Source organism: Manis javanica, chromosome 15 (genome assembly GCF_040802235.1).
Source record: "Manis javanica isolate MJ-LG chromosome 15, MJ_LKY, whole genome shotgun sequence".
In the NCBI taxonomy this organism is placed as follows: Eukaryota; Metazoa; Chordata; class Mammalia; order Pholidota; family Manidae; genus Manis; species Manis javanica.
The window spans coordinates 41,983,145-42,006,802 of NC_133170.1; the positions used below are offsets into that span (position 1 = coordinate 41,983,145).

Below are 23,658 nucleotides of genomic sequence, written 5' to 3' on the forward strand. Positions count from 1 at the left end.
GGGGGAAGGTGGGCCATAGGTTTAAGTACTTCTGAATCTGAATATGTAATATACATACATATATACACACATAAAAATAAGTATGTGTATGTTTTTCCAGAACTACCTTACGTAAGTGTCTAGCAGATTAGAAAGCACTTTGGTATTACTGGATTCATGAACCAGAATTCCTTATCATGTTTTCTTTTTTTTTTTTCTTGCCACTGAAGGACCTGCCTGTCCTCACTAGTACTGTGGTTCCCAGCCCGTGCCCCGAGGAGCTGCAGGCATCCATTGGGTGGTTTCAGCAGTGCCCTGGTGGTACATGCGAAGGGCGGGGTTGTTGATGGGAAGGCCCATCCCCACCCAATCCTCAAGTCAAACAAAATGGGAGAAGACGTTTAAGTGAATTATATATTGCAGTTCTGGGTGAGATTTCATTCACAAAACAATAGTTTTACAGCCTAAAATCGTTTGATTGACAATTGCACTAGCACATACATAATTCATGGTTTTCTCCTGGTCCTGTTACAAACTCAGAAAGTGTGCTTACAGCCTCTAAATAAAGCATCATAGTCTAACTTATTTAACTTCATACTATCTGAGTAACTGTAAAGGTAATCAAGATTAGCAGAGTAACCTTTCAGAAATGTCTATCGGCTAGGTGAGGAACATTAACACATTTTTTTCCAAAGACAATAGGGTTTCCCAAATGGGAAAGTGTAAGGCAGCAGGGCAAACAGGGGATGGAGGCAGGGAAAGGGACGGAATGGGGGCCTGGGCATGTGTGTGTGAGGTGGGGGAGCATGCAGATGCTAGGATACTAGCAGTCATTAAATAATGGTCCTTGCTCTCATTACACTGTTCAAAGAGCGATGATTATAAAGTACTGACTGGCCTTTTAAGATCTGAACACAGGGCAAAAGGAAGCTAGTCAAGTAGATTAAAGAAAGAAAAGAGAGTAAGTAGGAAAGAAGGTAAACAGGGGAACAGGTAGCAAGAATTACATAACCATCTCATCACTTTATATTATATATAGCTTAATGCTAAATTTATCCAGAAATATAAATACAACTTTCTGTCTAGAAATTAAAGTTTGATGGATAAAGGCTTTAGTCCTTATGGTTATCCAGGGTCCAAGTTATTTAGTCTCTTTAATCAAAATACTAAAATAAAATCATGACCCATTAGGCTATTACCCTTTCCCTGATCTCCAAACACACAAGCAAAAATTAATTGCAAGCCAGGAAGAAAGGAGGCAATTTAGACAGTAACAGCTTGGCATGGACTGAGCTGGATTTCCTAATAGCATTTGTTTATTTGTGAATGTATATTTTATTTACAGCCTTCACTTCCTTGGAAATAATTTATTTTACCTAATCTGCATTTCATTTTAACCACCAAATATTCCATCAGTGAACCACAAAGCAGCTCCCATGACAGGTGGCACTCATGCTGTTACCCTAAGTAAAATGGGTAAATACTTAAAGGAGACATTTGGGGATGGGTACTCTTCAGCCACTAGTAAATGTTTCAGGTACTAATTTATGAACTTGCAAATACGGACTTGAGGATCTTCCTCAAATAAGCTGCCATTCCCTGCCTCCTTTTTCCTGATTACTCCCTATTTCACTAACCTCTTCCAAACCTGGGATGTCTTAGGACCAGATATATTATTTTCCTCTTTTATGTGCTGGGATTTATAATCAATCCCAGAAGGATTTATAATCAATCCAAAAATATTGAGTAGTTAAAGGAGACATTCAGTTATCAGTTAAAAAAACAAAAATGATGTGTTTAAGGAGGAAACTCTTTACCAACCATCAGTCATGGTTGGGGGCCACCATCCCACCATGCATTAAGCCAAGCCCATTCTCCAACTGAATGGAGCTCATCTCTGTACTGTACTGACTCTGCTAGGTCCTTGATAACAAGAGGGGAAGCTTCCAGTTCCTTAATGACAAGTCTCAGATGAGACAGATCAGTCTCCAGCTCATGCCACACTATGTAACAGGGAATTCACACTGGATTCCAAATAATCAATTCTTCTTACTATGTGTTAACAAGGTATGCTTTTTAGGTACAAACCCCAAAATAGCACTTTGTTCCCGGAGACTAAGCCCTTTCATTATTCAGGACCTCACCTCCTCTGAACTGATCCCCGGACTACACACCTGTTGGCAATGCCTTCAATCAAATTAGCATCCCCTTTCACACTTGTGCAGCTGTTCCAGAATCTGGAACTATTAAAGACATTAGATGTAATCTGATCCAAACTATTTTATCTTTCTGAAGGGGAAGTTCAAAGCCTAAGAGGCTAAGTGACTTGCTTGGGGCTAGTGGAGTTGGGATCACCACCACTGCAATCTTCAATGCTTTCTCTGGAAGATGAAGTTTAGGTACAAAGTGTGATATAAACCATGTGAGTTTGCAAATTAGCTACCACTACTCTACTTCTCTCGACGTCAATCATTAGGAACCATATCCTCCCTTTCCATTCAGCTCAGAATAAAAATGTGAGCTACACTGTAAAAGGTACTGATGATTTGAACAATGATGAAAAATGTAGGCAGTGAGTCCAAAAAGAAAATAGCAAAGAGTATATTAAAAGGGACCAGTTCTCCTTCCAGTACATTTTCATGAGGATCTGAGAGCAATGAAGAAGAGCAACTGAAGAATGGCAGAGGAAGGTGGACTGAATGGGGGAGGGGTACAGTTTATAAACTACCTTTCTGCTAAATCTTCAACTGTAGCTTGTTAACAGATACATGAAAACTATCCTTTTATTAGACAGGGAGCTGGCAGGGTCCATAAAGAAAATTGTAACATTTTCTTGGAACAATGGGATTCTTGTAATCTAGTGAAATTTAATGGAAAGACATGCTCTTCCCTTATATTCAAAATACTGAATATTCTTAAACTACGTACATACATACATACATACATACATACATACAACAGCAACATTTTTTTCCTCTTCCTATTCCCTTTTGTTTCAGTAGATGTGCTATATGTACAAAAAAATCCTAACACAAAAATTAAAGTTTTCAAACATGGAAAACTACAAGATGATTTTCCAGGTTGTTCATGAAATCTTCCACTTGTTAAGGAACAAGTCAAATTTCCTTTAAATGGTACAGCTCTACTAGTAAATGCAAAATGTGATTCAAATTGCATTCTGGCTTATCCCAGAATATCCTTAAGTAGCTGTGCAAAAACTTCAGGGTATGAAAGCAAGGGCATAGTATAAGCTGTAATTTTTTTACCTTCACTTTTCTTTAATGTAGGCATAAGCAAAAATTTTTTTGACATACACTTCTTTTTTCTTGGACTCATCCCCATACAACTATGCTATGTATATTGAAACTCTTCTTGGGAATCCTAAAATACAAGTGACCACAGCAGCAGGGCACTGATCTCACTCATTGGCAATGGGTACCGGCACCTCTAGGTTAAGAAAGATTCTGAAGTGGTATCTGTGCTTTACAGGAAATGGTGCTGTGTCAGGTCAGTGATGTGAGGAGTGAATCAAATCTCCCACAGTAACTGCATCTTGCAAAATGACTATCAAGTAGGTTTAGCATAAGCAAAGCAACTGGCTTCATGATCCAGTATTAATTATGGGACCTACTTAGCAGCTGAGATAGAAGAAGGGGTCTAACAAAAAGGGAAATACTTTTTTTTTTTCTTCTCTACAGGAATATTCTAACAGAAGAAAGTATGGACAGGCAAAAAAAAGTGCTAGATTGAAAAGTTGGAAGATATCATGGAGCAAACACAAAACACAAAGAAATAGCCTGGCTAAAGAAGGAAAAAAGTTCCAGTGAAAAACTGGGAAATAAAGGTTTTAAAATGTGAGGAAAAGAACTAATGAAGAGAGAAAATAAAGTAAGGGAACACAGGGAAAATCCACTATTCTATGGGAAATGGCACTTCTTATCAGTTAGAAAACAGAAGTCACCACAGAATCCTAGGAAGCTTCCAAGCAAGGTTCATAACTGATCCAGTAAAACAAAAATAAAGATAAAAAGAAAAAGAGCGTATTTTATTTGGCATTAAAAGACATTTAACTAGGCTCTATCTATGTTTTAAATGTTCTGTAAAGTGGTTGTTGTGAACCTTCTCTAGAGGTACAAAAATCACCAGTGATCCTATTTCTTTCTCTCTCTTTATTTTAGTTTTCCACCAGCTTATTTGCCTTCTTATGGCTCCAATACTTCAATTCTTTCTATGGCTGGATTCTTCTGAGACTGGTGGTAACTTTGCCCTCATATGGTTACCGACTGTGCCTGCACTTTCTTCCAGGTTATCGCCAGTATTTCTACAGAAACAGAATCCACTGGTTTTTTACTCTTACCATTCAAATTGATTCTGTAAATCATCTCCAGATAAATTTTCTGACTGGGCCCATTTTTGTTTTTAGATTACCTGACATAGGAACATAAAGCCTAAACAATTTTTTATTAAAAAAAAATTGGGAAACTATCCTTTAAAAACTACATAGGCCAAATATAGAAATTCTTTCAGAATTTATGTTCACATTAAAGTTCAACACTAAAAAAATTAAAAGGCATATTATCCCCTCATTAAAAAAAATTTTTTTTTTACAGAAAAAAATGTAAAGCCTAATGGAGAATACAATCTTTATCCCACTAGAATTTTGGTCTGAGTGGAAAAATGGGATTTGATGAAGGTTTTGATGAAATAACCTGGAAAAAACTAGGCAACTTTCTCATTTTTATAGACACTTCTTTTCATTGCATTTCATTTTTATTTAAGCACATCTTCAACACACACATACACACCCCAACTCTTAAAAAAAAAGGGACTGAAATTTTAGTTACACCACATGTGGTTTTCATTTGTGAAAAATGAACAAGCTGTTTGTGGTTAAACTGTCTAATCGCCTGTTATCAATCTAGCACTGCATTCAAGATTTACAGGATACATCAGCTTCTGTGCCACATTAGCTGTAAAGGGGGGTGGGGGTGGGAGGAAAAAGGAGGAGGAGAGAGTTTATCCTGAGGAATAATATTTCCAATGCAGCCACACTCGCACTACATCTGGTTGTGCTGGTAGCGGCAGTTAAATTGAAATATTTCACAGCGTGTGTCAGAAACATGCAGAATGGTAATTATGACAGATCTGATTAAGCCAGAGTGCCACGAGCTCCCTGGCCAGCAACGGTTGTGCAGGTGTGACCTTGTGCGTGCCTGCGTGTGTAAATAAAATTAATTACAAGCGAGAGGGTGAAGGCTTCAGTGACATCACAAAGCGGAGAAACTCCCAAGGGGGAGACCTAATGGAATATTTTCCCTCAGTCTAATAATACAGTTCATATTGACTTGAGGTAATTAGTGGGATCATTAAAGCAGTTTTCCCGGCGTATTTGGCTGCCTGATCAGATTAGTGAAAATGTTCTTCAGAACAAGCCCTGTGTGGTCTGCCAGAGAGGAGGAAATAAAAAGCAACAAAGCATATTTTGGAATGATAAGCAGTGCTGGACTTACACTCTAACAAAAAATCTCTACTTCTCTCTGGTGCCTACAGATCCAACTGTCCTGTCCAATTTAATTCTCCTGTTCAACTTGCATATTCCTATGCACATTCAGAACTATTTCTTTCATTTCCCTTTTCTCTCCGTTGAATCAGACTGCTGTATCACTAAGAGCCATCCCAACTCCCCAACAAATCTCTTTTAAACAAGGTAATTTTAAAACTGGGAGAAACTATCTTAAATGACTGCTTTCCTATTAACTGACAGTATGGGGCAGTTGCGAGAGTCCCCAAAACAGGGGAAGGAATGCCACTAAAAAATTCACCTGCTAAACAAAAGATTCCTTTCTTATGTAACACATAACAGAGATTTAAATATTTATTCGCATTTGGATCTCAAAATGGGTTTAGCATCAGCCAAAGCTATGGCAAACATTCTTCCAGCTGAACAGAACACAGAGCCCTTGTCAAGAAAAGGGCCATTTGCTTGAAAACACTCTATTGAGCATGCTCTACCTTGCCACTGGAATATGCCAAGCGCTGTCACAGATGGCAGGTTCTGACAGTTCCCATCCGTAGCGCCGATACTCGACAGTTCAGCACAAGATCAGTGACATTCTGTCTCATTAGAACCACGCTAATTATCACAGCTAGTTTCAGGGGAAACCATGTGTTGTGATGGTCAATTTGAAGGAGTCTGTGCATCAACAAACTGGTAATAAGGATCAGACACCTTATTATATGACAGCATGCTGCCTATGATCTGATTTACGGAATCAGAGGCACTGAGGCGGCCGAGGAGGCTGGCAGTTTATGAAACAGTGTGTTTAAACCCAATTCCTGAGGCATACTGGTTGAAGAGGGAATTGTTAAAAAAAATATACAAAGGCAACTGGAGTTGTTGAATCAACAGATCAAAGGGGACTAGATTCCCTATTAACATACAACAGAAGTATATGAAGACTTAGAAAAAAGACAACTTCAATAATTTAGCAATTGCATGGCTAAATGGGTGGTCTATAATTTAGTTGTGTTATTTTGCCGTACAAAAGAATTACATGTGTAAAAGCATAACAACTGTACTTATAAATATGAATAATCCCAAAGGTTACTTTTTAAGATACTGAAGGTATTCCAGCAGGGCAAAAAAAAATCTACACAGATTTGTGTCACCAACACAGTTCTTCCATCCTTCTCTTTGCACCTTTCACTGATGTGAAATTTTAATGGCACAGTTTCTTCCAGAGCCATTTTTCTACTGTCATTTTGCATAAATGCATTTTCATAGCTCATTCATTTCACAAGGCCTTTATTTTCATTTCTCATATGAGGAAAAAGAAGATAAAGCTAAAATAAAACCTACCTTTACTACCCAAAACATAAAAGACAACTGTTGAGACTTTTGAGAAAACACTGCTTTTAACTTAGTAGTTAAAGGATTATATTAATGATCTAGTTATGTGCTAAATTTAACAGAATGACATTCAGTTTTAAGATTAATTCCCCTAAGAGTTAAACCCCTTGGTTTGCTCTTTTTTTGTGGATACCTGAACCTCTCCTGTCAAAACTGATTTTTTATAGAAGAGCTCCCGAAAAGAACTTTTATGGAATATTGTTATATTCTCACTTTTTTTCATAGAATATTGTTATATTCTCACTTTTCAGGTTATAACTAACATTTTAGGACAAAAGGTAGCCTCAGATTAGAGTTGATTCTACAGATACATAGTCAGTATACTCATACTACAGAACGCATACCCTGACCTGCTTCAAAGTGGACCATGCCTGTGGTGGCCTTCCTTGGACTTCCTCAACGACTGTCTTTTGTAAAGAGTTGGCACAATGTTTGCAAACTGTTTCTTTTAAAATCTGGTGTAAGTTTTCTTGTGGCATTTTAAAAAGATGGAGAAACTGGGCTTAATGAGTTATGACTACATTTGTAATAGTTAGCTTATTAAGTGGGTCAATGAGTAAAGTGTATTTACATGATTATAGTTCATTTTAAATTTAAGGGAAAAGAGTGAAAATTTCAAATGTTTGAAAGTGGCAATCAGATAGCTGAAAATCTGCTTAACTTGTTGAAATGGATAGCATCAGGTGTATGGGAAAAAACACTCCTTTACATGACTTCTCAGCAAAAATATAATGGGCAAGTAAGTGTTCTACTTAATAATTCTGGACCTCTTTGATCAAACCCTAGAATTTATTAAAACATATGCTTGTGTTTATGCTGAAGACATGTGAAAAAGGCTCATATTCAGATCTACAAATATAACTAGTTCTTAAAACATCATATAACGTACAGTCAGATATCTTGAAACTGTTAGAGGTATGTCAACATTTATGAATTTAAAGCTATTAATTTCAATAGTCCTGTTTACCAATCGACTGGAAATATGCAAACAGGTCTATATTTATAAAATGAAATCCAGTATGGATTCCCTGATAGGAACTATGATAAACATAAGAGATTTGTACAGATGGTGACCAGCACAGAACACCTTAAATAGGGGGGATCAGTGGAACCACATGCTTCCTACTCAAGAATGCAGAAGATGCCTCCCAAAACATGTGTTAAACTGAACAGAGGCAGTTCAGCTGGGATGGTCTCACTGCGAGTGGACTTCCTTCTCTCCTGTTCTCCCCTCAAGCATTCCTCTTGCCCCTTCTGCCTCCAGGGAAGCAGATTCAGGGAAACCTGAGCTGTAGGTCCCCAATTAAAAAAAAAAAAGGATTAAAAAGTAAAGCACCAGATGGAGAATGTGCAAACTGGCAGTTCTCTCCTCAGACCCTGGCTGAAGAAAACTATTTGCCCACAAGAAGGGGCTATGAGGACACTATGTAAAAATGTCCCCACAGATTGCTAGAAATGATGTGGCACCAGAAATAACAGAAACCGTGGCTCTCCAATCTGCAGGGGCCTCCTGTGTGTCTTAAATAAGAGGCTACACAGGTGAAGTCGTGTTCCAGAAGAGTCTGTTACATGCATGTTCCAAAGAATAAATCAGCACAGAGCTTCACCGTGTACTTTCTGTGAAGTGTAACTTAATTCTATCAAAATAAAAGATGCCTTCACTTACATGCCAGAACATGGAATGCAAACATGGTTTCATGGGTTTTCCTGGATTTTGTCACTCTACAGTCCTATTCCCAACAAAGAAAATTAATTTTTAGCCCTATTTCTAGCTCCACTGATTTATGACATATCATATCTTACCTGTATTTAAAAGACATTCCTATCACCACCAAATTTCCAAACCCAAAGGTCAAAAAGATGCTTTTTTTCACCTATGAACCTAAAAAGCACTAAAGTTTTCTTCTTTTTTCTCTCTCATCCTGGGCGCCTTGAATCTCAATGACCAAAGTGTGAAAAGTAAATGGAAGAAGGCAAAAGGCTTTCAATTATTTGTTCTTGTCTACTGGTCGTACTACCTTCACAGAGGCAGAAATCCTCTTTCTTGAGTATTAAAAAGCATTCCTATCAACTAGTCAAAGTTGTAGCAGCCAACTGGTGGGTAGAGATTGCAAACGATTATACTGAAAGCATGTTCAGTCAAATAGAACTTTCATCATCTAGTTGCTTTATATAAAAGAAATACCCTGTTCAGTAAAGTACTAGAAAAATCATTTTTCTGAACACAAGTGGCAATGCAGTGCCACTGTGTAAAGCCGCCCCATTCTCTTCCTGCATTACTGGATCTGATAGCCCTACCTCTGCAAACACAAAAATCAATGTAACGATTCAATGTACAAGGCAAAGCCTTTCGCGCTGCTCACGTCCCCTTGCTGGACATACACCTTAAGTCTCAGAGCTCTCAGGGGCTTTGCTGTAGAATAAAATTAGATTCCAACATCTGCCACCAGTAAGGAAAAAATTCCATTTCCATCTCCCATATGAAAACGCTATAACCAATGAACAGTAACTGAACCTTGGTACTATAATGGTTATTACCCAAATAAACTATTTTTTTTTAAAAACAGTAAAATTAGTGAATTCTGCTCTCATAATTATTTGAATGTTATCAGACTAAATGTTTGATAAAATTCCAGTATGATTCACTTGGAAAAACTGCTGCTTATTTGACTACTCAGAATATAAAGTGTATTCATTTGTAGCTATCCACATTATGTTTAGAGCATATCATCTTTTTAAAGTTTGCATTAGCCTGGTTTCCTACCCAAGCACAAAGACTAGCCTGCCTTCAGTTTTTACTTGCATATTTTACTCAGACATTTCTATTAGAGGTAAAAACAATCTCATTTCTATTACTCATCGAAGAGAAGAGATAACATAATATAAGTGAAATGGTGGAATCTACAGAGTTGGTTTCTTCTACTGAAAATACCTTGTGCATTAGTCATTATATAGCACAGCTATGATATGTCTGGTTCCAAAACATTCTGGGACTGTAGTAACTTAAAATAATTATGCTACCTCCCATTCTACCTAAAGCTTTATCTTTTAAAATGAAAGGTACTTGAAGTACATAAATAGATATTTTTAAATAACTCCTTTTGCATGGTGGTCTAAGCTTTTTGCTTCGCACATTATAAGATATAATCCATGTGTGTATAGTGCTGCACAGATTGCTAGAAAATGATGTATAATTTAAAAGCTCTTGGACATACATTATAGCATGTGACTTCCTCCCATGTTAAAAGAATCTTGGGTTCAAAAAGGTTAAGTAATTTCTCAATATTATAACACCAGTGCCACAGCCTGGACCATAGCCTCATTTGAGTTCTCTACCATGTATTTCCCCCCTGACCCCAATGGGACATGAGCGAGCCTAGATTCCAAGGACCCTGTATTGCTAAGAACCTGTATCCATGAATACGTCAATGAAGAAAAAACAGCCCTCTCTGTTTGCACTATCAATTCCAGTATCCCAAATTCCTTTTCTTGGAGCAGGATTAACTCCAAGATGGATGCTGCTGGAAGCCCTGACGAGATGCTAAGAAGTAGGGGAGACAAAGTGGCTCTGGGGCAGGCTCACTATTCATCAGTCCAGTGACGCTCATGTGTAAAATGAGAAAAACAAGGTCAGCTCACAGGGAAACTCTGAGAACTAAGTGTAGGCACTATATAATGCATGGTGGAGTCTAGCACAAAACAGTGTTCAATGTGAAGCGAACTACTGAGTCAGTGTAGACACGGGAACAGCTGGAAGAGCCGGGCTGAGACAAAGACGGCTCTGGGACTCCCCTCCGTATACTTACTTCCTCCAGGGGACCTCTGCCTCATTCAGAGAGGCCTTGGCACATACATGTAAGAAGTCAATGACTTTTATAAGCTAAGAGTTTCTCAACCATAAAAAAGATTAGCCTGACTTGAAATTTTTTTAGGTGGGGGAGTCTGCTAGTTTATTTTTTTCCTTCACAAAACCACAGCAAAATAATAGAACGTAAGTAAATGACTACCTTTCCTTGTTAAAATAGTGAGATTTCCTCTTAGTGATACATACAGTTTAGGGACTGTCTTATTTCCAAGTAATCATCAACCTTTCCACATAGTTTCATAAAGAGCATAGTGCTAACATCTAAACTGAACAACTACAAAAATATTTTGCTAGGAAGTTACAACAAATTAGCAATAATTATCAGAAGGAATGAAAGTGAAATTTGCCTGACTCCATAGACAACAAGTGGCCACCTAGGTTCTCTCTCAACGAGTAATAAGGGGATGGATTAACAGTTCTGGGGGCTCTGGGAAGCACACTATCATGGCAGAAACCCAGAAGTTGCCAGTCAACACTGTTGAAATACTCATGGGGAACTTCGTAGGACAGGGGTACAAAGAACAAGGATGTCTAAAATCTCCCCAGAAAATCTTGCATGACATTATCAGCCAACTGCTGTGTCTGCCTGAATAGTCCTAAAATCAGTAACTCAGCCCAGAGGCACAGAATCTGGGATATTGTTTCAAAGGAGGCGAGAATGAAGGTAGCAAAGTGACTACTTAAGGTTCTGTGCTGTGGTCCAAGAGGGATTGGCGGGGGGCAGAGTGCATTAAATAACAGATGGGAAGCTATAACCAGTTATCAGAAAGTTCTGATGTTTATTTTTGTTTGTTTAAGGATGACTCTTCTTACAGTTTCTCTGTTTATCTATTTTGGAAACTTGGGGAAAGTGTTTGGCCTCACAGGAATACAGTCTGTTATTCTTCATAATTTAATTGGACAGGTCAGGAAAGATGTAGGATCAGAAAGAAAAGATAATATATGTTTAAATATGAGATCCTCATCATAATTAAACTAAATAGCCAAAACAAGACTGTGCAGGGTGGGTGGGTAAGGGGTAAAGTAGGAACAGGACATTTCTCCTTAGCGCAGTCTTGGCATGTAAATGAAGACATCTGAAGAAGTACACAGGTTTGAAGCGGCTCTAACATTCTATCATAATTAGAAACATTTCAAGAGCCCTGTAATTTCCAATCAAAATTACAGTAATTTCCGATATACAAGCCATGATTCATGACAGAATTTTACATTCCATGAGAGATTACGGTGGCCTGATGTATGACACGCTGAGTACAGCACTAACATAAACAATTCAGTTTAATGTTTAAACAGCACTTGATGTTTAGAATCTCACAATAAAAGAAACATATTATTGTAGAAATTATCACTTTGACAGTGATTGAAGGGTAGGCAGGCATGTGGCCTATAAAGCTATAATTTTTACAGTCCACAGCTTGAGTTTAATCATTTTCATATAACATTTCAAAGATATCCCTTAAGTAATTCATCCAGCCTGTAACTTAAACAAGAACAACCTCTTCTAAAGCAAAACTCCCATCAAGTATAAGTACTGATGCTGACAGTGTAAAATTTAAGGAAAAGTTAAAAAAGTACTGTATTACAAACACATCATGTTGTAAATACTCTCAGGATTATACATTTTTATCAGAAGTTGACAAGCAGTCAGGCTGTTTCATAAAGGAGGGTTTGTTAATGATAATGAACACCTTCAAGTAGTTAAAATCTCACCTGAGCCCTTGACTGTTTCTAAATTTACTCACCTTGATAGTGTTACTGAACATTTTTGTAAGGGGAAGACAGTTTAGTATTCTTCTGAAACTTTAAAAAGTATCCTTGGCTTTGAACAAGGGCTCATAGGTAATTGTTGAGTTTGTTCATACGCAGGAACATAAATTACCAATCTATGACAATTATGATGATAAAGGACTGAATTTGTTATGTGTCCACCTTTTTCACCTATACAAAAAGGGATTGGTAATTTTTCCAATTCATGTCTTATATATATACATCCATAGAAAAACTAAAATCATTAATATGTTCTCATCAAAAAACTAGTATCGGTAACATCAAGATATATGTGTGTGTGGATCAGTTTGCTTTACTAAGTGTACCTAAGAGTTGTAGAGGCCTGTATTGGAACAGAGGAAACTATAGTATTTTAGCATGGAAATCAGTTGTTTAGTAATAATGAAACAACAATTCAAGTTACTCGTTCAGCTACAATAGACAAGATTGAAAAATTTCCTACATATTATGACATTCTTCTCCTGAAAACAACTTCTGACTGACTAGAGATTTTCCTGAGAAATCCTTGCTCTGGCATGTGGCTGCTGCAGGAAATAAAACCAAGTGTCTATTACCTGAACCTGAACATTTTGTTTTATCATAGAGCTCTCTCTGTCAGTAACCATGAAGGCTGCGACCTCTCAGTGATGCAAGTTCATATTGAAAATAGACACCCTTTTGAGTGAACTTTTCACAGGCATCGCAAATAAACATCCTCAATATCTAACAGAAGCTCTTACCTGGCTTTTGGTTGCTGCAACCTTTGCAAACAGTGCTTGGGACACTTTAGCGCGCTTCATTTCCTGCTGAATCTCATCATAAATGGAAGCATTAATGTTCATGGTATTGTTCTCTGGTTTCCCATTCCTCTCAGTGGCAATAGTTGCTGTTTTCACCTACAAAACATTTTGAACATGTCTGTCATTTTTCACTGGCCAAATTGTTTTTGAAGCTTTTCAGATTCTGCATCCAAACTGGACATTGTTGCTCCTTTTATGATCAAGGTGACTAACAGTGCAGTCATTCAGCGTTAGTTATCACCTCGAGATCAGACTGCTTAAGTTAAGGAAGTCACATTGTCATAGGTGGGTGAATCTGTAACACCGCAGTGCTGCCAGCTGACAACTAGGAATTATAATGCCATAAAGTAAGTTTTCTGGAAAACAGAATAGTTTCAAGACTTGAAAACCCTAAACTAATTGTCTCCCAATTACTGTCCACTGCAATTTGAACAAAGGAAATTCACAGTTAAAATCGTAATGCCTAGTGCTGTATCTTCATTGGGTGTCTGGTGTCTAATAGACAATTGCATCACTAATAGCTATTATATACTATGGCCTTTTTAATTTTACTCTTTTATGCCTCTTCCTCTTATGTTTCATCTAAAAAATCTTCCATAACACAGCCATTTGCAGAGCTGCACATTTAAATCTTCTATCCATCCATGAAACAGGTAGAGTGCCTTGCTTAATTATCATAAAGGCTGGTTGCATTTTACATGTGCATGTCCAAGCTGTTCTGTATAATTATTTCATCTTTTCCTGGCACCTCAGAATGTAACTATTTCCTTTTGACTTTTGGAACCAGACAATAAGAAAATGTTTCACAATATTTAACAGACATTACTGCAAGTTACACAAAACACATAATCAGTGACTTACGTATATTCAGAATGTATAACCTTGAGTAAAAAATTAATATCAATGCCTTTGGTAAATGACAAGCCAGGTATCAGCAGGAAAAAAGCCACAAAATTTTTAGGGGGGAAATCAAATCTCAACCTCAAAATTTATTGATGCTATTACTAATTTTAAAAACTCCAAATTTAATTTTTATTATGCAGTTATATGCCAGCCTGGAAAAAGAAACATGTAGTTGTTTTTTTTGACTAGGAATGAGAAGTTGCCACAGATACAGGACCCTGAATCATTATGGACTGCAATTTTTAGGGTCCTTTACAGAACCCAGGTTTTTTTCCTCTTGGAACTTGTCATCTTGGACAGTTTCTCACATATATGATTAACAGTAAAAAATGAAGTGCATTTTAGGAAAAGGAAATACCCTCCCTCATCATAAGGCAAGTCTTCCAGATTTACTTCATTCTCCCCCAAAATATTTGATATCAAAAGAGGGACAGTGAGTATTCTAAGCGATTCCATTTTTCTGCACTTACAGAATAAATATGAGTCCTCTTTAAAATGTGCCTTCTGAATCCTACCTTCTACCCAGTAGGCAAAGTAACTCACCTCTTGGTTATCCTGAGAAGGCAGCCAGATTGTCTCTCCCACAAGGACACTACCCTTCAAAACACTGAGAGGGTAGCTGTGAAATGTCTGGACCACTGGCCCCAGTGAGGACACAGACGTGAGCAAGCACAAGTGACAAGTGGCTGGGCCTCCTAACTGGAGATGTGGATGGCAGCAGCATAAGCAAGATTTCCATGAACTGCCTGCAAAGTTGCTTTGGAAAGATTCATAGCTTTGCTCTGGGGTGGTCTTGCTTTGAGGCAGAAGGATAGATCTGATCACCCTATGGGGTCCCTTTTAATACCTATTTTTCCCACTGCTTAACTGAAAGAGAAAAGCCATTTCAATCGCTTTGAAAATTGAATGTTATGGAAACGGCAGCACGAAGTCCAGTGCACTGGAGAAACAGTTCCTTGGTAGCAATCTGCTTAGCCATAGTTAAGACAGAGGGCTTTGTAAAGTCGGTGTTTCTGGATGTTTTCAAAATAATTTTGATCCTTTTGTAAAAATTATGTTTAAGAATTTATCTTTCAGATGGGCTATAATCATTTGTTTGAACTCTGATTTTTGTTTCTAAAACTTTTTAGGTTTTTCTTAATAAAGAAATTACAACTTAAATCAAAAAGTAATCATTTTAAATCACTTTTTTAAAATCAAATAACCATTTTCCAGGAAACAATGCAATCAGAAAAGTGGAAAAGAAGTACACACAAAACATTAAAAAAAAAAAGTAAAAGTGACAACTTTTAAAAATATAAAGAAACTGTATTACTCATTTAAAAAATATTTAGAAAAGCTCTTTATCATCTTGTTGGCTCAGATAATGTACCTTATCACAGATAGGCTGTTAGAATTCTGGAATCACATTTTTTCTTAAACATGAGCTACTGCTTAAGGGGAACTGACTTGGACAGCTTTTCAAAAATATGAAAGCTGAATTTTTCCCCAGGTAAAAATGGAAACAAAAATCTTTTATACCTCATGCTACAAAGTACTGTTTTAGCTTAGTACAAAAAAAATCTTCCTTAATCCTGGTTTAGTTTTTAATATTATATCACACATTAAAATTCGTAAAGTAGTTCATTCCAGGCAAAGCAAACTACTCTTTAGCTTTTTCCCACAAATAGCACAGGAGGTAAAGTAAATGCCATTGCTTTCCGAATAGCTTTCATCAAGGTAGAGTGTACTACCTCCATCATTACAGCGGTGCCGGGGAAGTTGTTAAGAATTGGAGCTTCTACTATTTACTCTCCCACATGGGGATAGGTGCAGCATTCGGGTCTGCTTTTTATTGCACCAAACTTGTGCAGCAGATACAAATTCTCCATGAAAATTCCACCTTGCCTCTTCACAGATTGCTGAATGCAACAAACCATGCTACAAAATGAACTCCACATACTGTATACATTCTACCTACAAACTGCACAAAATGAACTCTGCTGTGGTCCTGAGTGGTGAATGTGTAATTTGTTGATGCAGGAGGAATTGACTGTAAGCACACAGCACACACACAATTGAAGTTTGGTGTAGGTTTAATAACTATAGTAAAGGCTGGCATTTATTAGTTGTTTATTAAGTGATGGCATCATGTAAATGTACATTAACTCCACCCCTGCATGCCAATCCTGAGTAGGTACTACGATCACCCCATTTTAAGATTAAGAAAACTCTCTTAAAAGAAAAGAGGTTAAGTAAAAATTTATCCATGGGGCAAAGCTGAGATCTGAACTTGAGTCCGTCTAATGCTAATGCTATCTTAGAAACCACTGTACTACATTGATTCATGATGTTATATAGGACTTCTTTATTTGGAAAAATTCTTGTTTTTTAAAATATGCTGAATCTGTTTTTGATGGCCCTTTGCTAAATCTAGCTCATTCATGTCTAAATTTTAGTAGCAAATGGCTTTATCATTAATTTTACAAATCTAACCTACACTTATTTTTCAAGGTATGCAAACTGTAAATGTTTTCTTAGTAATGGTATGTAAGAAATGTGCTATTTTGAGGCATTCTTATTGGTGATGGAAAATAGTCTCCATTCTCAAATTTTTACATACTAACACTGTCTTGAGTATTATAGTTTCATCTTTTTACAGTTTGCTTCCTTTTGTAGGAACCAGTTTTCCAACTCCAGACTTTAAATCTTCTAGATGTTAAAAGATGACTACTAATGGGAAGCATTTTACAAGCATATAAGAGCTTAAATAAAACTTTTATCAAGTGTTAAGTTCCTGCCTATAAACGAACCTATGTTTCATTATATTATAGAAGAATTTGTTATAAAGAGACAGAAAGGTGCAATTATCATAGTAATTATATTTTGTTGATATGAACTTTGCATATTTTCTAAAGCACTGTTATAAAATATCACATATTACTTTAGAAGAAACTAAAGAATAGCACAGAGAGAAAAGAATACAGGAAAAAATTACATAATTCATGTAAAAGTTATAACTTTGTAATTAATAGGCTTTCTGACAGTCTCATGAAAACAAAAATTGTTATCTTAATTCCAGAAGTCACACATATTAAAACATACAAATAAAACCAGAATAAGCACATACCTAAATAGAAATCATCAACCTAAAAATGATCTGTCCTGTGGAATAATTCCCCAAAAATAGTCATTAATTATTAATAAAATTCTCCTTATAAATTCACCTGGAAAATCTGCTAAGTATAGTCAGAAAAGAAACCTTTAAGTCCAAAGAGCTTTGAAGGGATTGGCTTCTCCCAGATATTTCATGTGACAAAAACTTGGAAGGAGACATTTCCTCCACGATCTCAGAAATGTCCAATTGTCCAAAGTCTTCCCAAGCAGATTTGTCAAGCATTTAATGTATTCTACAGGGGAATGTTCTCCTATGTGTTCCACTTTCTAATCTAGCAATAAAACTTCCCATCCTCTATGGTGCACAGAAAGCACTCCAACTTTCATTTTCTCATTTGTATTTTGAGGAGGTGGCGTGGGGTAAGGAAAAAGAGCAAAACTTAATAGAGAACGTGAAACCTTTGACTAAACCTTAAGCTTGCTTGTCTCATTTTTCTCCTACCAAAAGGTTAGTAGGAGGATTCAATTAATTAATGTACATAAAGGTGTTTAGAAAACTGTGAACCATTATCAAGTACAAGGTATTCTTTTTTGTTTAATTGGAGCATGAAAGTTATGAAAATATGCTCAGCAAAGAGATCTGGCCCAGAGCCTACTGCCCCAGCCAGAAGACGAAGTTCACTGCTAGGCCACCCTACTGAACCACAAGGAACAGGCACAGCATCAAGTCAGGACCAGCCAAGAGCTTGGGTGCTTCCTGCGACTGGCCTAGGTTTTCCCATGGGGGATATTCCAAAGCCAGGGAAGTCCCTTGCAGAAGACGACTTAGAACCTGAGTCCCTCAGAATTCGATGGTTTAGTTCCTCAGGGTGATATGACCTGGGGTCTTCCAATCATCTTCCAAATGACCTAAACTCTTCAGGAAAGAAGCCGGAAGAGAATCCAGTCTCTCAGGCCTGAAAGTGAGCCACAGGCTTTAGAAAGGTGTCAGAGTCCAGATCCAACCCAAGCCAAAGACTTGTCTCAAAACATGTTTCTCTTTATTTGGGGGGAAAGAAATGCATACTCATTTCACACACTCCCCTCTGTCGAAACATAAAATTAAAAAGACAAAACCGCAATTGGTTTCTGTATCTGTGGTTTCATCCTTGTTTTCCTATCCATTTTAGTTATTTGTAACAGCATATTAAAACCTTAGTATGGGGTATTGGTTCCAGTTCAAGTATTCAATGTAACTGGTCAACTGCTGTAAAATGGTACTAATTCAAATGCTAGAACATATTTTTCCAAATCTTAAGTACTCATTTTACATTGATAATACCTTTTAATACATTTAAGATTTCATAAAATTTAATTCACTGTTAAAGGGTAAAAGGTGAACAAACTGGTGTGAGCTTTATTATAATATTAAGTAATGCAAAGGGATTCTCAATGAGAGAATTCTCAATCAAATGTCTTAAAGATTAATATAGCAGTGAAGTAAAATTATACACACTTATCAAGTAATCATTTCAAAATTTGGTTAGATGGTAATAATACCTCATTAAACAGAAACTTTACTTTGAAAGAGTTTTACAGAGAATCGATAGTATATACAATACTTTATATGCTCAACATTGGTTGAACATCCCAGCTAAAGACTGGGTCTGAAACCTTCTTGAGAATAAACAAATACAGGTATTTGTTTATAAGGGTGGCTCAACCAGTTAATCAATAATTCAGGCCAAAATAAACTATTTTGTATCCCAACTTATCAATAGATATAGTCTTTAGACATATATATAGAAAAATTACCCAAGAATATCTTAATAGTACATGAAAAGATAAATTAGTTAAAACTTAATATAACTTGGGTTAAAGAAAAAATGATGAATATGGATAGCAGAATCACATTTGGAAGACAAATAAGGGCATTAAAATCCCAGAAAAATTAGAAAACAAAAGCTGTAACAAAGAACCACTAAGTCAAATATTTGGATAGATTAAAAAAAGAAGAAAGCAACAGCTCAGTGCTGAAGTTCATACTGGTTTTAAGTAAGCTATTTTTTGTTAGTATTGAAGATTAAGTGATAAGTAAAATAACTCTCTGCCTAGAGGCATTCCAAGGAGAACTATAGAAGGAAAGTTGGCTAGTGATGGTATGTGTTTAAACTGAGCCCAAAGGTCAGTACTTTTTGTTTAATTACTTTTATAAAAGTCATATTTGTGTTTAAAGAGTGCCTCATTCTTTTTAAGAAGTATTTTATAGAAAGCTTTATAGATCAAATTCAGTAATTGGCAGGTGAATATGTATTTATGTATGTATACAGATGCCATTCTTAGGTGCTAGAGAAACATGACTTTCTTATTCAGTTACAGCAGACTTCCTTATAGTTTACTCCTATAGACATCAGGACCAAATCAATTTTCATAAAAAAGAATTGTAGAAAATGGACTTTCGGACATTCCTAAAAAAAAAAAAATCACTTCAGAACATTACAATATGCAGTTTAAGAACCTCAACAAGTAACTGAATATTATGTCTGTTCCTTGTTTATGAAGTATCTGTGGAAGTTTCATTTCTAGGGTTGAATGAGCTTTTTCTGTATTTCTATACTTGGAGATGTGTGTTTTTTTACCACTGATAAAAAGAAATTAACATAAAGATATAATTTCATTATGACATTACATTGCATAATACATTAAGTTTGTATTTCATATTCAATTTTTATCCAGCTAGCCTTATTTTTTTTAAATTTGACTGGTTTTTAAGAGTTGTGCATGCCACAAATTAAATGTGTAAGAAACATATTTGCTAGTGGATTTTAAGTCTAATCCACTATCAAACTTTTATCTAATAGCTTATACTGCATATCAGCTTCCTAAATTCTCATAGAAATTACAAAGGCTATACCTTTTAAACTTGATTTTGAAAAAGTAACAATAGAGATGCACCACACCAAGTTACCTTAAGGTGACTTTCATCCTTCTAAAAAGTGCAAATATTTGGAAAATAGAAAATGTTCCCATTTCTGCAAATATGGATGGAATTCCTTATCGGTCTCATTTAAAGCCACCGTCAAGGATTGTATTAAACTTAACCATGAGAGATTACAAATGAGATAATGTGTAATTAGCACCAGCTGCAGTTCATATTGGAAAGCATAAATACAAATGGATTTATTTATTTATTTTTATTTATCTACCACTGAAATGGCAGTTCTAAAACTTATAGGGCTAAAACTGACTTTATTACTGTTTTCCTAATGAGTTAAAAATACTTCACTCAATAAAAGTAGTAGAGATTAATATCCTATTTAAAAACTACTTTTTGCCTTCAAAGAACCCCAAAAATGAAGCAACACAAAGCAATTTTCTCTGCCTAATTAGTAGCTTACTGTTTTTATATCAGAATTAGTGATTTGGGACCAAATCCTCCTCAAGCAACTCTATGAATTATTATATTTTAAAAAACAATATCCATCTATCTTTCCAATTTCTTGTTGAGATTCTTCCTCAGACATAAAAACTAGCAAAAGGCAGAAGAGCAAGGAGGAAAGGAGGCTTCACCTGGGGAGGGCGGCTGGGTGGTGTGCTTATCAGTGGGGCAGGACCCATAGCCGAGGCAGCATTCAAGCTCCTTTCCCTTTCATCCTGGTAAATTCGATCTCTTTCAGCTTCTGGTAACTGCAAGAAATTCTGCATAGCCCGAAGGTTTACCAGCAAAGACTGGGATGCAGTCTTGGGGTCCTCTTCCTTCCGGAGGATTTCTGAAAGCAAGCCCTGCATGGAATAAAAGCACAGGGTGAACTTGCTCCATCCATGCTCTGCCCATCCAGTGCTGACCCTTCCCTTTTCTTCTCTACTCTGTTTAGAAAATGGTCAGAAGCATTAATTCTACATAGGAATATATTAGTTACAATTGAAGTGGTAGAGAAGAGAGCCTCAATTATATTCTTAATTTTATTAAGCATCTGTTTTACATATAACATAAACTGAAACTGCCTAATTGGTCTCCTTCCTTTGAGTAGCTTAACATGCCATGAAATCTTTCACAGAGAGAAGATCGAGGGAAGTTAAGAATAAATGAAATGCTCCAAATAAAACAGCACTGAACTGCACAGTCCTCAAGTTGCCTAGACAAAGGCATGGAATGCCAACAGCCCCATACATAAAGATACAAAGCCATTTCTAGAGAAGTAGAACTTCCAAATAAAATACCGGAAAATGAATTGTAACATATTAGAAAAAAATAATACTACCAAAGAATCACCTAAGATTAATGCTATGTTTTCACAGGCAATATTGTAAGTTTTTCTTTAAATTTCAAATTAAGAGTCAGCAACAAATGATTCTATTTACCATTTAAGGGAACTATAGTGACTAAATGCTATCTTGCTATACTATACATCTAGGGAACAGGTTGAAATATTGAATTTCAGAAACCATTAATTCCAAATATATAACCCCTTTTCCATATTGGAAAAATCCATTATAGCATGCCAAAAAAAAAAAAAAAGAAACAGAACAAAATCTGTAATTAACTAATTTCTTGAGGGATGAAAAAAATTAGTCCCAGAAATGTACAAAAATTAGTAAACTTCTATAAGGTGTCTTTCTCCCCAAATAACAGCATTAATTGTCAATTTTTTTTTAATTTTTGGAAGAAAATTTTCACAAATGGGTGGTTTCCCCCTATTTTGTTTAAGGGATTATATATGAAATAGAAGGATTAGAAAATTTTCTGTCCATTTAATAAGAGCTGAGCAGCCCTTACTTCTTTAATTCTGTACATGAAATAATATCATGGCCTGTATTTGCTTTCCACATTTAGCCAGAATATCAGCTTATCACAATATAGCTCAGAATAGATCTCTACATAATTTGCCAATTTCATTTCCCAATAAGCCTACAGAAACAGTGAAAACATACATTTGGGGTAGGGGAGGGTAGAGGATCATATCAGAACAATCGAGTCCCAAGATGGTAACATTTGAGTTTTTTCATGTTTTCCTAAAGTGCTGACCTCATTTTGTTCCCAGTTCCTCAGGGATAATGTACCATATTGCCAACACATAACACTTGGATGCAGACAGTATAAAAGCACTGTCCACTTTAAAAGTGATTTATAGGCTGCTACTCCTGAAGAATCTAATAGGCCCAGGGGGTTTAATACTAAATTTTAGTCTCTCACTTGGTTTATGCAACTGAAGCCTGGAAACTGGACCCAAACTTTCAGCTCCACCACAAGAAATGTGAATGAAGGGTACATGTCCTCACATTCATAATAATGACAAGTAATGTTGCAACTGTGTTTATACAAGAGTAAAACATTCAGTCAATTTAACAAAAATTCAGTCAAACAGGCAGTCAATCATCCAGCTATTTAATTTGCACAAGGCCAACTAATTAGATTGACTGTGTTTTTGATGTGTCACATTGAAATCCAAAAATATAGGTCTCAAAAAAAGTCTGAAAATAAGTGTGAAAAAATAGTCATTGCTCTCCACTCTTCCCCACCAAATGTTATATATTAAAAGATGTGTTGGCAAAGCAATATACAAGAACTATACAGAAACAGACAAAAACATACAGTACACATAAATACCATGTTATAAATTCCTTGAGTTTAATAATCTAATATTCATTTTTTTATTCAAGCACAATGCCTACTGCTTAGGTATTAGATAAATAATTACTAAATAGGTTATGTGTATTCAGAGGGAAAAAAATTGTGAATGCATCATACAAACTTAAGAACAAGGTATGCTACCCATGGGTAAATTCTAATGGTAATATAAATTTACTCAGGGTGAACCTTCAACAAATTCATGCACTTTGTAAGATGTTTATCTGTATTAACCATTCGGTAATTTAAAAAATGGATTAGGTAAAAGTGATCATACAATTATTTAGGATGTTACTATATGTTGGAAATTTCAAAATTAGGTATTTATAAATCTTAAATAACAAAATATATCATCTGTTGAAAATATTTCCTGCTGTACCAGAGAACTATGGTGACAAAAGCAAACACATGAAAAAATATATAATAATATTCTCTATCAAGTCTTGCTAACACAAGACTAAGTCATTTCTGTATGACTTAGAGTACAAGACATAGAATTTCTCTACCCATATTTTGATGTTGGCATGACTTCCCATTGGAGCATATAGAGTTTTAGGGGCAAAGCATTTTCTTTCCATTTAATTATTCTGTCGGAGCAAGGGCAGTTTTTCTGCCTGGAATATGAAGCTCTAAAGCCACAGTTCAAACCCTGGAACACTCCAGGAGCTCTAAAGCAGCAAGTGTAGACAGTCTCAGGTATTTTTACAAACCTTCAGGGTGGTTTTTTTTT

At 36.1% G+C, this 23,658-nt stretch overlaps 1 protein-coding gene across 8 annotated transcripts in view; it reads right to left on the bottom strand.

Annotated features, from left to right (window-relative positions):
* Positions 1–23,658, bottom strand: part of SATB1 (SATB homeobox 1) — a 94,669-nt gene that overhangs the window by 16,311 nt on the left and 54,700 nt on the right. For all 8 annotated transcript variants that reach the window (XM_036996285.2, XM_036996282.2, XM_036996286.2 and 5 more), the window contains 2 exons: positions 20,870–21,082; positions 13,262–13,417 (listed from right to left, as the gene is read on the bottom strand). In XM_036996285.2, the coding sequence (XP_036852180.1) occupies positions 13,262–13,417; positions 20,870–21,082 (369 nt within the window). The remainder of the gene's footprint in view (positions 1–13,261; positions 13,418–20,869; positions 21,083–23,658) is intronic.